The 16,529-nt window shown below is 29.7% G+C and overlaps 1 protein-coding gene across 4 annotated transcripts; it reads left to right on the top strand.

Moving 5' to 3' along the window:
- Nucleotides 1-1,254: 1,254 nt before the first annotated feature.
- On the top strand, nt 1,255-15,616 carry LOC148233757 (sex-lethal homolog). Of its 4 annotated transcripts, XM_088189030.1 has the most exons (9): nt 1,255-1,427; nt 4,809-4,870; nt 4,942-5,050; nt 5,122-5,388; nt 5,457-5,564; nt 5,633-5,811; nt 5,888-6,054; nt 12,906-13,070; nt 13,444-14,382. In XM_088189030.1, exons 4-9 carry the CDS (start codon nt 5,179-5,181, stop codon nt 13,608-13,610), a joined length of 996 nt encoding a protein of 331 aa, XP_088045156.1. In that variant the 5' UTR covers nt 1,255-1,427; nt 4,809-4,870; nt 4,942-5,050; nt 5,122-5,178; the 3' UTR covers nt 13,611-14,382. The 4 variants fall into 4 exon arrangements, with proteins under 4 accessions (XP_088045156.1, XP_088045154.1, XP_088045153.1 ...); XM_088189028.1 differs by lacking the exons at nt 4,809-4,870; nt 13,444-14,382 and adding an exon at nt 15,436-15,616 and having other exon boundaries at nt 5,002-5,050; XM_088189027.1 differs by lacking the exon at nt 4,809-4,870 and having other exon boundaries at nt 5,002-5,050.
- The last annotated feature ends 913 nt before the right edge of the window (nt 15,617-16,529 follow it).

Below are 16,529 nucleotides of genomic sequence, written 5' to 3'. Positions count from 1 at the left end.
GTAACGTCGTTAATATTCAGAAGATTGTAGTGTATTATACCGAGTGCGATAATTTTATTTTATTGTAATTTCGGTTTCGCAAAATGATTTAAAATTTTAAATTGTGCATACCACTTTATGTTGCCGTAAAGAATCCAATTTTCGACACACGTTTAAAAAAACGCCTAAAAATACTTTGTAACTGCATTTTTATTGCTTTTGAAGGGATTTTAATAATAACCATAAAAAATCTGAGAACGACAATAATTTTTTTAACAGAACACACATAATTGCACAATAGCCACACTTTTGAAAACTCTTTAAGCCCTTTTATTTATAAGCTTCGAAGCTCGTCTTGAAAAGCACTTATGTTAGAGTTATCCTTTGTCATTATAGTTCAGCCACCTTAAAATCAGCTTTTACAATAAGGGTATGATTTTGAAAGTAGAGCTAAAACTCTTAAATTTTTAAGTTAAACACGTATATTTGTATATTTAGTTATAAGCTAATATTTTATTTGCAGGATGCATTGACTAATTAATAAATAAATATTTATCGAAATTTTATTAAAAAATAGCAACACATCGATTAAAATAATAAAAATAACTGTAAATAAATATTCACTTTATGTTAAAATTATATTTACGTCTATATCAACGCAATTGAATGATTAGTATTAATTAAAGTTAGGGGTGTGCCGGCGGAAGAAACCCCGTTTCCTTGGATGGGAATAAACGGCGATGAGAAAATTGAAAAATTTGGAGATTAAAAAAATACAAAAAACTGATACACATTTTTGGATACAAATATTGCAACACCTGATTGAATGTAAATTGTTTCGCTTAGTGGGAATACTGTCAACATCGTTATGTTGGGCTTTAGGTTAAATTGGGTAATTACAGCCACAGCCACAATTTATACAATAACCTTTGTAAATTGATTAAAATATATTTTACTAAGTTTTTAATTGCACTGTTGTTAATTTACATATATGCATTTTGATTTGTGTTAATGTATTGTATTATATAGATAGATTTTAAACAAATATTTTTATAAAAACTTTTATGTTTAAAATACGTTGAAATTTGCGTATTCTGTTCCATGCTGAACTAAATGATCTATAATATTGTTTTATCATTTTCTAGCCGCTAAAAAAAACAATATTTTTACATATAAATTCCCTGTATTTTCCCTCAAATATTCACAATTTTGTCTATCACTAATTAAAATACGGTTTGAAAATTAAAGCGTGCGTCAGAGATTTTGAGCAGTGGCAACACCGCGCGTTCGCGAACCCGCGTACAGACGTCAAGGTGATCGGCGCGGTGCGGGGCGAGCTCGAGCCGCGTGCGGGGCGTGCGGAGCTCGTCTGCTAGCGGACGATCTTCCTCCTTCCGTCGACGTGCGCTCAACATGGACGACTTTGGACGCAGGCGGCGCGATTTCAGGTATTGCGCCACTTCCGCATACAGATACACCCTGCTCCGAAACGTTCGAGAATCGTAACCGAAAATAATAAATCGCCACCCAGACGATCGGAATCATATAAGAAAAAAAATTTCATTCATAAATCGACACCTTTTTCAAATGTTACTTTCCAAGCGCTCGGCCGAAACGGCCATATTTTCATTTGGCCACGGTCATCTTTTTTTCGGCCATTTTATTTTCAATTTACTTATGCGCAATGAATATGCATTTGGCCAAAACGATAGTATTCTTAAGCAGTTCGATTCATAATTCAAATACTTATTTTTACTGGTAACACTTAAATGACAGTTCTAAAAAGCAAAACCGAACATCTCGGATTAATTCAACTGTCATCTATTTATTATTTATATGCAATTTGCCAAAGATATTATAAACATTTTTATTATAAGAGTACAAAAGCTAGCAATAGCAATATTCTCTCGTAAATCATAATTAAATTAACTATTCGGTATTTGATGACTGCATTTATATACAAGTCAATGATTGTATTTCATGTTTAATGTCCTCTGATTACATTTGGTGTTAAATCTTTGATCCAAATAGTAACAGTTGCTTTTTAAAAATGTGTTTTACTAAATCCAGCCATAGATTATTTTTCAGACAAAATTCTACTGTTACATCTTGACATTGTGTTTATAATCTAGTCAATATTATCTTGCTTCACGTAACGCTAGCTGAAAGATAATATGCCACACAATCCATAGCAGTGAAATTAGCAATATGTGTAGTGCTACTTATAAATATTAGGTAAATTTTCGTCAGTTCATCAGCGAACGTAATTCCTAGGAAATACCTAATTTGTTCTAGTGATTTACAAGCAACGTGAACACGTTTATTAGAAGGAGCGAACAAAATCAGTTGGACAAATATGTTTTTATCTTTGGTTACAGTTCTCGATCGTCTGGCCAATGCGATAATTTGGGGCTGAAACTAGGCCATTTTTTATTATCTAATAATTATTGAAATAATATATTTCAATTGATTTTCAACTATGCTTTTGATGTGATTGTTCATAAATCGCTGATGAAAAAATCCTAATATAGCAATTAGTTTTACAAATTTTGTCACAACAATCAACGGTGGTCCCAACACTTCAGATTCATAATATTAGATCAGATTTTCTACATTTACGTTGTTTATTGCATCGTTGATTAATCTTGCCAGAATTGACGTAACGTTATCATTTTTAAATCCACTGAATTTCTTGAACACTATCACAAAAACCAGCAAGTGGGAGACTTTTTAGTTTATTCCCAGAATTTATCCTTAACCGCTTAAGGACGAGTTCCGTACTTGTGCGGGTTTTCTTTTGGCGTTACACCCATTAGATGTTTTTTGTTTTAGGTTTTCCTTTGCGTTTACTAATTTATTTATTCTAATCATTATTTTGTTTTATTTCTCAGAATTTAAAACAATCCGGCAAAGATGGAATTATATATTATGAATCCTTATTTCTATTGCTCAATTTTATTATTATATTATATTATAAAAAAATCGTGTTTTTACGAATTGACGTTCTAAAAAAAATTCTGTTGTATATTTATTATTTACCTAAAAATAGAGAAGAAAATAATATCGGTTTTTTGAACAACTTTTGAAAAATATTCTGTTTATGTAATAAAAAATAGATGCACTTTAATTTGAGTAATTAATCCCGTACCATTAATCTATTTCATCAGTGTTATCTCTCACTATTTGCCAATAGGGTTGATTATTCACAAATCAGAGATTAGATATAAGCTTACCACTTATTGATATATATCACAATCCTCCCAACCAGCGGTGCTCGTTATTATTTTGATATATGTACGTTCTGAACATCAAAGGGGATAGAATGCATTTTTACTTAACTATACGAAATAATTTTACATATATCGTATGTATATTATTAAATGGTAGAAATTTAAATCTACTTTGGGTCAGAATAAAAATCGAATCTTTTAAAAAATTATATTATTCAGGGTCAGAATAAATATCAAATAGTTAGAGTAAAAATAGCATACAGTCAGAATAAAAATATAAGATGATCCTGTGAATCAAAAAAATATTAAAAAATACATATATAAATATAAATGAGCAATAAATTATTTATTTTATTAATATCTTATAAAATATTGGACAAAATAGTGAACACCCCATTAATAACTCAAAGAATCTATTTAATTGTATGTAGGATACGATGGTATTCAGAGCGATAAACGAAGCGGGGATAACGACAGAGAGCACGCTTGGTGTATTGTGTTGACATCTGACAATGTTGCGAGCCTAACTGAATAAGTTGGCCCTAAAACACCTTGATAATGATAAACTGCCGACATGCAAATGACAGATCGACCAGTTGTGCCAATTTTCAGTGTTACAGCAATAACAATATACAATAACACTATTGTCAACTGAAAAAAATAATTCTGACCATTGTCAAAATAATTGTTACCGTTCAATGTAAATTCTGACCATCTAGTATTTATTCTGACCTTTTAATATAAATTCTGACCTGAAAGATACAAGCCTTATTAAATTGCTACAAGACGATATTGCCAAAACAAGTTTTTTCTATATGATATGAAAATCGTCAGTTTGTTTATCTATATTATTGTATTATGTTCGAAATATTACCTTTCTAGTTGTCGATGCGTGTTTCTTTATATTGCAAATTCACTGCCTAAAAGTGTGTGATAATCTCATTAGTAGATATATTTTGTATATTTTATAATGACACAAATTATGACTTCTAACCTAAATCACACTAAGTGTATAAAATAAATTTCAAACGCCATATTTTTAATTAATCTCATATTTTAGTTCAACACACTTCGAAATATGGTGATGAAAAAAATATGATTTTTTGCAATATTCTGTGCAGTTTTTGAACTTCATCGGTGCTATAAATACTTGAGTGTAATACGGCAGACTGATGAATGTCGGCTCCTTTTTTTGATGGTAAGATGGTAAAATGTATTCTTAGATTGGTATCAAATGCACCGTAACTAATTTCGATGACAACCTTACAAAAATAAATATTCACGGTCTGCACCGTATTCTTATCGGAACACTGCACATAAAATGTTCGTCCCTCGTCATAGTCACAGAAAACTACGAATCACTTTCTGTATATATACATAAATATTTATACAGAGTGGCATATTAGTTTTAAAAAAAATCGCTACTTTGATGGTACAATTAATATAATAAACACCATGTATAACGCATGAAAATATTCATGTGTTAAATGATACATATTTTATATGCTGAATTTATTAACCAGTTATTTTCATTGTCTGGTTTTAAAAAATACAACAATATTCGAATAATTCATAAATATTTAATCATATATTTTTCAGGTTAACAAGAGAAAATTTAATTGTTACGACTTTTATGCCACTCCGTATACAGTCTGATTTATGTAATGTACTTTTAATTTTCATTTACAGCATTATTTTCAGTTTCGTTCAACATTAGCATTTATTTTTTCAGGCAGTAAAGCTTGATATTAATCTATTGAAATTTTTCTTCCAACGCTCGCGACTGTTACAGTAACAGTTTGGATCACCGATTTTCGACATCGGCCTACGATTACTTTTCCGTGAGTTTACAACCGCTAGATCTTAATTTTGCCATTGATGGAAAATACATTTGTCTCGTTTACTCTTTCAGCAACCCAACTACAATTTCAATCGTCGAGGTAGCGCTCCGAGTGGCAAGTTTTACAGTATGTCGGGACCTGATAATTTTTACGGCAGCAGCAGCGGGCTAGCAGGGGCATCGTTTGACGGGGGCGATAACATGATGAACGCGGACAACTCGCCGCGCAACAACCTCATTGTAAACTATTTACCGCAAAACATGACTGATAAGGATCTCTATTCGTTATTCTCCCCGTTCGGCCCTTTGGAGAGCTGTAGAGTAATGAGAGATTATAAGGTATTTTTTAAATTATATTTGTGCTTATAATTCGAACGTGTGTTTAATAATTAATTTATCTCATTCAGTCCGGATATAGTTACGGATTCGGCTTTGTAAAATATGTTAGAGAAGAAGACGCCTTAACAGCAATAGGCGGAAGAGATGGCTTCGCTGTTCAGAATAAAAGATTGAAGGCAAGTTGTAATAAGTGTAAGAATAAGCTTAATTTCGATATTAAATTCAACGTTGTTTTTAATTTTAGGTATCATTTGCGAGGCCTTCCAGTGACGCTATCAAGGGCACAAACCTATACGTATCCAATCTTCCTCATGAGATCACAGAATATCAATTAGAAGTAATTTTTGGTAAATATGGACGAATCGTTCAGAAAAACATATTGAGAGACAAAATGGGAATATGCAGGGGGGTCGCGTTTGTTAGGTGATTTGATATTTATATTCATGTTTCGTTACTTTTTATTAAGTATCACTAATCACAATCGTAATTAAATTTATAGATTTGACAGAAGAGAAGAAGCTCAAGAAGCAATTAGCGCATTAAACAATGTGATTCCCGAAGGTGGAAAAAAACCACTCAGCGTCAAAGTGGCGGAAGAGCACGGAAAATTAAAAGCGGCTGTGTTTACGGGATGGAACCAAAACGCGAATCACAATCATAATAGAGGTTAGATATGCCGTTTATTACTTATTTATACTACACTTATTTTAGCTCTTTTTGTGTGTTATATATTTAGTCCTGTCATAAACACTACTGTCAAAACATAATCAATGTATGCTACCTGTGAGGTTTTTCTCAAAATTTTTAAAATTCAAATACCTCACTAAATGTTACTAAAACTATATGTAATTAATCACGAATAATTTTATGGCCTGTTTTTTATGTGAATTTGAATATTTTTCTATAATTTAATCTTCAATTTTGCTCTTCTGTTTGTCCATCTCCCATGTATGTATATGGCCATAAAAAAGTCATCAATGGGAAAGGAATATACTTGAGATATGAATGCTTCCCTTATGATCATTTAGAACTATATACATATAACTAATACATAGTAAATATATTTGTATTATTTTATTTAGCAGTGATTTTAAATAAAAAAATATTTGACAAATTACTGGAAGAATTCTGAAAGAACTTCCTAAAAATGCTGCAATGTTTAGCTGAAATAGTCCTCATCATTGGTAAATCTCAAAATTTATGTTTATACTTATTTTCTTACTACCAATATTTCAAGAAATCTAAAAAATGTATCTTGAGTAGACGATATAAAAACAAACAAATTCTTGACCAGCAATATAGATTAATATTCACTGTTATAACAGAAAAATGTTCACCGGTAAAATTAACACTATACAGGCTGCATGAATAGCTGCCGTTTTTTTTAATTAAAAATCATATTAATATTTTTCAATTAAACACTGGCATAAAATTCCTTCATATGTGTAACAATTTGACGAGACAAAACTTTTATGATTAACCCTTTCACTGCGGATGGCTTCTATAGAAGTTATCAAGAAAATCGCCAGTGCTCATTGGGCACCCAAAGATGCCATAAACTTTTGAGCCTAATAATATAATTTAAAGCTGTAAATCCCTTGAATTTATTGAACCATAATATTTTTTTAATACGGCACTAATAGGTAATATTAAAAAAATTCAAAATGGCGCGCTAAAATATCAGCCGTGATGAAAGGATTAAGGAACAAAAACTAGAAAAAGGGTCTATCTTTGATGACATCATTCATATATTAACTAAATTAATATAAATAATACATAAATACACTACCGGTCAAAAGTTTTAGACAAAACTATTTTTTTTTTATTCTCAACCCTTTAAGCAGCATGGTTGCACGCATGAGGCGACATTCAATGGATCCAGATCGAGTATCGCTGCGCATACCCGTCCGCGACTATTTTACTCAGTTTTTTTATTATTTTATGTTTGTAAATTTGATTTATGTATTATTATTCCGACGACAGGTATCATTATCAATAGTATAATAAAAATATTATTTGTATTTAGTGACGAGAAAAAATCGTAAAAATTGGGAATAAAACGCGTGTACTATTATTTTATTCATATCTTTTAGTAAATGTCTAATTTCGATTAATTATTTATTTATTTTGCCATAACATATATTTATCGTTTTTAGTGAGAAATACGTATAATATATGTATATTATCTAATCATAGCCACATAAAAAATTTAAGCATTACTTAATCTAATATACACTCAAATGAAATATTTATAAATTGACAAAATTACGACAAATAAAAAACTTACAATAAAATGTTGAGAACCACTCAATTGTTTTTATCGATAAAGCAACATTTACTTTAATATATGCGTGAATAAAATAATCCTAATTTGATAAAAATAGGGCGTAAATAAAATAATCATAAGTTGATAAAAATAAGGCGTAAATAAAAAAAATACAATAAAATGTTGAGAACCACTGAATTTAATTTATCAATAAATCAAAATTTACTCTAATATTTAAGTAAATAAAATAGTCATACCCCTTAGTTGATAAATGTAAATAAATTAGGCTCAAATAAAATGTTGAGAACCACTGAATTTGCTTCATCAATATATACAGAAGACCCCCAATAACACGGTAAAATTAAACTAAACAAATTTAAAAAAAAACGTAAAAATTAATTCACTCTCACAATGTGTATCCTGAAAAAATAACTCACTAATCAAAGGGTTAATATAAATTGAATAAATTATATAAAAAAAAACAATATATGAAAGATTAAATACACATTTATCAATAAATACAATCATAAAAAATATTTTTGAAAAAAGTTTAAATGCTTTTTCATTAATAAAAACTACCCTTATTGTATAACATGGCTTTAACTATTATTGGCATTCTAATAACTAAATGTTTCAATGTAGTGATGACGCATAAGTGAGTCGGTGGCTCTTAATGATGTTTTATAAATGACACAAGTGTGTAAGCAGCCTGTAAAGTTTTAAACAATGAAAACTTATTTTATATATAATTGTTTTATTATACTGTATCTAATATGAATATATTAGTTACACTGGATAGCTAGGTTAGGTTGACTATAAAGTTTATTTTTATATACATGACTAATTATCGAATAGGTTAGCTTTTAATTAATTTATTTGCTAATATATAATTAAATAATTCAAAATCATTCCCATTAATAAATTAGTGTAAAGCTTAATACATAACCATCTCGATTTTTATATTTAAGTATTTATCACCTCACCCGTTCGACCCAGTGTTAGATTACATAAGGAATATACCTGTAAAATGACAGCATCTATGACAGGACTAGGTATCTACATAGTATGTATTTATAATCGATTGTGTGATTAATCCGAATAATTTCTTTTGAATTTTGCTTATCTGGAATCGTTACCATATTTAAAAAAAACACGTTAGGACATTACAACCCGCCTCAGCATTATCACATGGGGTTCAGTCACGAAAACATGTCTACCGTTGGACTCGGCAACAACTACTACTCGCTACCGGGCAGCAGTAGTCGATATTACCGTCGCGCCCCGCTCTACCAACACTTCTGATCGCGGTACATGTTTCCCAACAACTACAACATCTACAGAGGTCGGCCTGTACCCGCTGAAAAGTGTCTTAATTATTTAGTATGATAATAGATGCAGAATGTCCGTATGTATGTATATTTTTATTTAGGCTCAAACTTTCGACGTTGATTGAACATAGCATAGAACAAAAGTGTAATTTGTTAAAATATTGAGAGGTCGTTTATTGTTCGAGGGGCAGGAGGCGTAAGGCGAAATTGTACAAACACATACACGCGTATATTACACACACACAGACACAAGCATTATTACGGTAATTATATTACATGTATATATAAAGTGTATATATGATATATATATATATATATACGTATTTTAGTGAAATGCATATTAAATGATAGCAGTAGATTGTCCTTATACTAGACTGGAAATTATGAAAATTATACGGGTTTATAATATAAATATTAATAAAAATGGTTATACAGTTGAACAGAATTTTGTAACACTTAAACTAATTAACGAGCACAAAAGTCACCTTGTCTTTTTAAGATACAATCTCCACGTGAACGTTTTTTATATATCTAATATCGAATTTATTTATGATTTGTATTTCATTAACTATAGATGTGTGCGTTGTTTAGTCGATGAGACCAAGCTTTTATCTTAGCATTGCGTGATGTCATTCGAAATGTGTATATATGATGACATAACAGCATCGAAATTGGCGTAAACATCGCAAAAACCGATTTAGCTAATTATTTCTTCAATGTAAATAAAACATACCAAGATAATGTCAACTGTTTTAGCCAACTACTGTCTTCCATTCGTACGACGGTTAAAATACTCTAATGTTTAACAACGGAACAAGTTAATAAAAAAGTGTAATGTGTATGCGTGTGTGTATTTACTATACTGTTATATTTATTTAAGCATTTCTAACCACTGAACTATGTTATATTATTTTTATCCTTCTACAATCGCTCTGTGTTTTACACTTAATATTATACAAAGAGATTGATCTGTGATTTAATAAAGAGAAAAATGCTAAAAAAATACTTATTAAACAATTCCCTAATAAGCTTACAAAAAAACCTGTTGAAAAAATTGTTAAAAATAATCGCTGTTTTATATAACACATATTTATATTATATATTCGATTTGTATCGTTACTTTTTTGGATTATTCGACGTTTAAAAATGTTTTTAAACATCTTCTACGAGACGCATTGTTGTAGAAGTTGTTTGATTGCGTTTTTCGGCATCAAGCTTGAAGATTTACGACAATAAGCTTGTTTCGATCTTATAAAGTTTAAAATAAATCATCGCTAATTTTATCAAACATACGAATCCAAATTATTTTCACGATATATTTAATATTGAATATATGTAATCGTTTCGAGGTAGTTATCGTCCATCGTTAGCTACAACCCCTAATCTTAACGTTTAGCTAATAATCTTACTTTTAAAACCTACGCTATTGTTAAAACGTTTGTTAAGCGAAACTTTAATCTTCTACGAATATTCGGACTCAGATCAGATGATTGCATAGTGATAACAACGTTGCTCAATTCATGTAAATTCTGCAAGTCTTATATACATATTTAATAAAACAAATTTGTTTTACATCGGCGATCATACAGTGTAATGTGTAATTAGCTAATTTATTATAACGTATAATTATATAACTATTTTGTGCGTTTGAATATTTCGATCAGTGAGCGAGTTTAACTCTTTTTAGTCAGTTCCGAGTGGTGCAATTTTTTCGGTTTAAGTTTATCAATCGATTTGTATAGATTGATACGTATATACTCATACACACCGTGATAGCTGTTAGGCCTATCGCAATTGTAAAGTGTATGTGGCCTTTTAGTGGATATGTAATACATCGACATTGAATATATTTATATGTATATTGTATAGAACGAGTATCGCAAATTCAAGTCCAATTGATAAGTAAGGGATGAAAGATAGATACGCAAATTTCTTACCTTGATCGATTGATATATGTATATGAGTAAAAGAGTTCCATCTAACGATGTATTTACGCATAATATTATTATTATATATATTATATACATATATAAATATAAAACTGAAAAGCAAATATTACATTTAATAATCTAAAGTCAATTGTTCAAAATATTAAGGTGTCCTTATAGTGTCAAAAAAATAAAAACAAATTTGAGTGTGTTTGTAGTTGAAAGGACTTATATAGTGTGCTATGTACAATGATTGTAATAATATATAATACAAATATTTTTCTAAGGCTGTCGGTTTCATGTGCATTCAATAATAATTGATAATGATGACGATCAATAGTTCCTCGTTTTTACTTTGCAACGACTTTATTCGCTCATATTGCAGCTCTCTTTTTTTTATTAGTGATAATTTAATCCTGTATTATACGATACACTGCATTTTAATATAATATGCGGTTTTTAACAACGATTAACCTTTAACTCACCTTTTATGTTCAACGTTTATGAGTTACTGTGAGACAATTTAAGACTGTTCGTAATTTGATATTTATAAACTATGAACATTTTTCAATAGATATAAATCCCTTAACCCTTAACATAGCTCCGAAGTTGTTCTGAATTAAACATGTTATCGACCAAGTTCTAACCCAATGTGACTATTTTTTTTATTAATTCATTTGTATATGTATGAGTTAAATATTTATTATCGCGTAATTTTTTGAAAGGCCTAAAAAGACATATGTATACATAAAACTCGTTCATGGGTGATGTAAATGAACCAAGATTATCTGTGTCACTGCTTAGGAATAGTGCAATAGAACTCGCACTGTTTATTATCTACGATCAAGTTGTTCTTTCAATTCTGAACTAAGCTAATACAGTTCCCACATTGCAGAACATCATGGATGATGCGGTGTAGAAGTGAGTTTATTTCATTCACCTATATTCAGAGATTTTCCTTAATGATGCCTTAAACTTCTGCAATGGACAATGTTGTACCTATTTAATGTACCTGACCTGGTCGACAAGAGTGCTATAGAACTCACACTGTTTCGGAACTTTTTAGTCCACTCATACACTTGCTGCAGTGATAGACGTGCATCACCTTACTGTCATTTAAAAAATGAACGACAGAGCGCTACTTTACTGCGATACCGCCACTCTTCAAATTATATGTAACAGTGCTGCCATTTTCAGGATAATTTTTATCGTTTGACTATCCAAAATAATTTTTGATCAAATAGACTGAGGTTGAGATAAATATTTATTTTAATATTTTTAATTACATGAAGCGATTCAATATAATTGCATTATGCAGGATTTTTTTAAATTATTTTCTACACGACTATGTGAAATAATTTATAGTAGCTAAATTCGAGTTCCGACTTAAGGATTGTCTCTGTTTACATGTACAAAATATTGGGTTCAGAATTAAGTTGATTATATGTTTATTAAGTGGTGGATCTTTCTTAAATTCCTTTAACGAGGCTGTGATACAATAGAGATATTATTTTATTTTTCTCAAATTATATTTTATTAATTCCATATAAAACCGCAGCATAGAAATAACTTGAAATAAAATAAATTATTTAGCCTTGAAAATTGTGTATTCACTTAGAGTTTAACGTTGTTATATTTTGTAACGATATATATAAATATATATATATATATATATTATTGTAATCTAACAGTTCTTTCAGAATTATTATGAATATTTTATTAAATATGTGTATATATGTATGTATGCAGGACGGGCAAAAATATAGTTTTTATGACTGTCCTGTGTGTGTATATATAGCGATTCATTTTTGTTCAAAATCAATACGTGACGAGAATCACAAAACTATTGATGTTTGGATTTGTTTGCTTTGAGAAATAAATATTTTCAACTACAATCCTAACAATTTTTTAAATGTAGAGTTAGCACAATTTCCCAGTGTTTTTTTTAAGTTGCTCTGTTTCTGCTTCATTTTTTATTTTTTTTATTTTTATTAGGTAATCCACCGTATGGAAATTTCGGTATGTGTCCGTGCGTGATCCGAGAAGACTGCATCCACCAAAGAAACTACAATCTCATGATGGGATGCGGAGCTCCTCCTCCTCCTCAATTTATGAACGGACAAGATAGAAGAGCTAGGCCAAAGGGAAACGATATGTTTGGTAATAATAGACACCGTTTCAATAAAAATAATGGCAGTTAAAAATTGGATATTTTTATGTTATTTATTGTTTGCGCGTATTTATTATTTTTTTAATGGTTATCAGGCCTTATAATAAGGCTGCAATGCTATTAGTTTTTTATTTAATCTATATATATTTATAGTATACAGTCACACCCTTTAAGCGTCATTTTCAGAAAGAAGTTGTGATTATCATTTTTTTTGTTTTTTTTTAGTGTTTTTTTTTATACTAGGCAATTTTTTTATGGTATTTATTACTTCTTGATATCAGTATTTTAGGTCTAGTTATGGGGTATGACTGTATTTATCGCTAGTGTTCATAAATATAGTTTTTTTTTTATTCGCTATGTTAGGTCACTGGCCCTATAACCGTCCGTATTCTGCGCCTCAATATGCTTTCGGACCGCCCGTAGATGTTTCTCCAATGAATCCCAATTACGATCGAAGCTTTATACCGAAGAATCGGCCAGACAACAGGGGAAATTTTGCTAGAAAGCCCAGGGGTTATAACAAAATGTGATAGACCCTCCGAACTACTACTTTATGTTGTCTTACAATATACTAGTTCCTAAGTTTCTTTTGAAATATGCATTTAATAGCAAATGTTTTTTTTTCTTAAGCATTTGACGGTGTCATTTTATATACTATATATATAATTAGGTTTCATGTGTGACTTTTTGCCAAACGGTGGCGCTACATCAAATGCATGAAAGACATGCTTTCTATCGAACAAACATTACATGTAAATGTTGTTGAGTGAACTGACTTAAAATCTATTTATATAGTCTGAATTGTTTGGAAAGCAATGACCGATTTTTTAGTTCAACTTAAATTTTTAGTCCTATGAATGAACTGATGAAAATCTGCCATTCTTTTCCGACCAACATAATCATTTTAATTTTACAAAAGATCTGTATCATTTTCTTTTATTTTTATCACGAGACAAATTGAAATCAAAAAATATTGATTGTATGTTTTTTTTTTCATTATTCATCAGCGATTAAAGAAATGTTAAAAATAGGGTATGAAAAAATGCATGCCCTATTATATTATTTTTTTATTTAATGAGTTGTGTACATATGTGTGTATTGTATTAAATTTTATTATTTTTATTTTTTTTGTTATACTTTACCTCAAAATCCTTTATTATATTTAGTCGAATGTATCGTGATCATGAGAGCTATGCTCAACTTAGCAAAACAATAAATTGATAATGTAAGTTACCACATTCTAGGACATTGATGTAATTACTTACCATCAATAAAATATGCGTGTGCATAATTTATTTATAATTGAAGAGTTTCATTGAATATTGCTGCCTGTATACCTTCTTTTTAACACTGTTTATTTCACTTTAAATTCAATCCTCTTTAGTTAGACCAATTTTAGTGTCATTGCGAATCAGATCTAAAGAATCATTAAAGTTATGGATTTATATGTGACGCATAGTACGCATTCAACAACATTTACTTATTATGTATGTTTTATTATGTACTAATATTGATTCTGGATTTGAGCCACTTGGACCACTGCCCAAGTAAACGTTTTGATATTCTTTATTGATTAAAAAAGCGCATGTATTTCATAATTTGTTGTGTAATTCAGTACTTCTCAATTTTTTTCATATCGCAAAAAAAAATAATGTATACTTATTCACATGGCTAGATTCAATGGTACGATTTTTTATTATTAAAAATGATACAAAAATAATGTTTGGTATAGTAAAAGGAATTATGATTACCGTTGCTATTTTTGAGAATTCTTATATATAATACAATTTTCTGTAAGCCCTTTATTAAATTCCAAATCAATTTTTAATTACAAATAATACAATCATATTTTTAGATAGTAAAATCGGTATGACTGCAATGTACAACACCTTTAATTGAAACTGATAGTTGTAAAAAAACTTAAGAATGAAGTTTAGTATTGAGAATTCAAATACCGATCATTTCTCTAAAAATAAAAATGTCTATCTTTTGTTAATAAATATGCCAATTATGTTATAAAACATATTTTTCATCATTAAAATTAAAAGAGAATTTTTTAAATATTAGTATTTTTTCAAATACTGAAATAATTCGCGGCCCCTTGTTTGAAAAGCACTGTTGTAATAAAAGCGATGCTCGAGGGTCATCAAGTGACATTTACTTTTCATATACCTATATTAGAAATGCAGATTATCCAAGGAAACTTCTCAGTTTTTTCGTGGAAATGCATATTTAAACTTCAAAAGAATCTAAATATCCCATAGAATAGAAAGATATCCAAACCATATTGAAATGATATAAATAAAATTAAAATATTAATATGTGCGAGGATATTATATATTATATTATACATAGGACACAAAAGGCTTAAAGTGGATAGGCAATATAACCAGAATGAAGAAAGAATAATTGCCTATGGCTGCTCGTAAAACTGTGACTGCTAGAGAGGATCAAGTAAATTTGACCCTGATGGAGGCTTAAGCGCCACTTCTAAGAGTAAGTAAGTAACATAACTTTTATTTTTTATAACAAAATTACCGCATAATATTTTTTTTGTATTTGTTTATACTTTTTAATATACTTACAACTGTTTCTATATCAATAACATGGTTTATTTTTGGGTTTTAAAACATTTTAAATAGCGTTATCATAAAAGTAAATCATACCAAATTATTTTCGAGTACATAAATTTAAAAAAAGATTTATTTTATATACTAACACAATATATAGTATAGTATAGATTAGGTTTTCTTAGATTTTTCTAATCTCACGGATGACTATTGTGATGAATAATTATATGATCGTGGCATATATGAATTATAAACTGTAATAATAGTTTATAATTAATAAAATAGGTGTCACTGATTTATATAATCACTGGTTCGAGTCTGATGTACCACTAATTAGTAGTTGCTGATTGTGTTTACCCCGTTGTAACGCATTGGGATAACGCTTGTCATGTTTCAACAGAAGTTCTACAATAAATATATAGATATACAATTTTTAACGTTTCGGGTAGAAACATTTGTTAATTTTATTCTTTAAATTGAGGCTTTAATTTTATCTTCCTTTTTTCTCAAATACTTTTTGTCGGCGTTCGCAACTTTTGGACGTTTATTACGGCTCCCTTTGACGCCTTTTGTTTCTGCACTCGCACCTACACCCGTATAAAATTCAGATAACATAAGAAAATGAACAGCTAATAATTTACGCAGATTGCGTGTTACAGCAGCAAAAAGTTTCTCTAATGAGGCACATTTTCGCTTCTTTGGATATCTTAATAAGCATAGTTGCCGCATATGGGACTAGGAAAATTCTCATGTGATTCACAAAAGACCATTACATGACCAAAAAGTAATTGTTTGGTACGCATTGTGGTCAGGTGGCGTCATTGGGCCTTACTTTTTTAAAAACGATTATAATCGGACTGTAACAGTCAATGGTAAGCA

Source organism: Plectrocnemia conspersa, unplaced genomic scaffold (assembly GCF_051122295.1).
Source record: "Plectrocnemia conspersa isolate PC_06_02 unplaced genomic scaffold, ASM5112229v1 ptg000007l, whole genome shotgun sequence".
Taxonomy (NCBI): domain Eukaryota; kingdom Metazoa; phylum Arthropoda; class Insecta; order Trichoptera; family Polycentropodidae; genus Plectrocnemia; species Plectrocnemia conspersa.
The sequence above is the reverse complement of the archived record's forward strand: the minus strand, read 5'-3'. Positions and strand labels throughout refer to the sequence as shown.

What these genes read in the sequence shown, in the direction of transcription:
- LOC148233757 (XM_088189027.1), top strand. Translation starts at nt 1,393, where the DNA reads ATGGACGACTTTGGACGCAGGCGGCGCGATTTCAG. An exon ending in CGCAGGCGGCGCGATTTCAG is followed by an intron (nt 1,428 to 5,001) that starts GTATTGCGCCAC and finishes CGACTGTTACAG; the next exon opens with TAACAGTTTGGATCACCGAT. An exon ending in GAGTAATGAGAGATTATAAG is followed by an intron (nt 5,389 to 5,456) that starts GTATTTTTTAAA and finishes TATCTCATTCAG; the next exon opens with TCCGGATATAGTTACGGATT.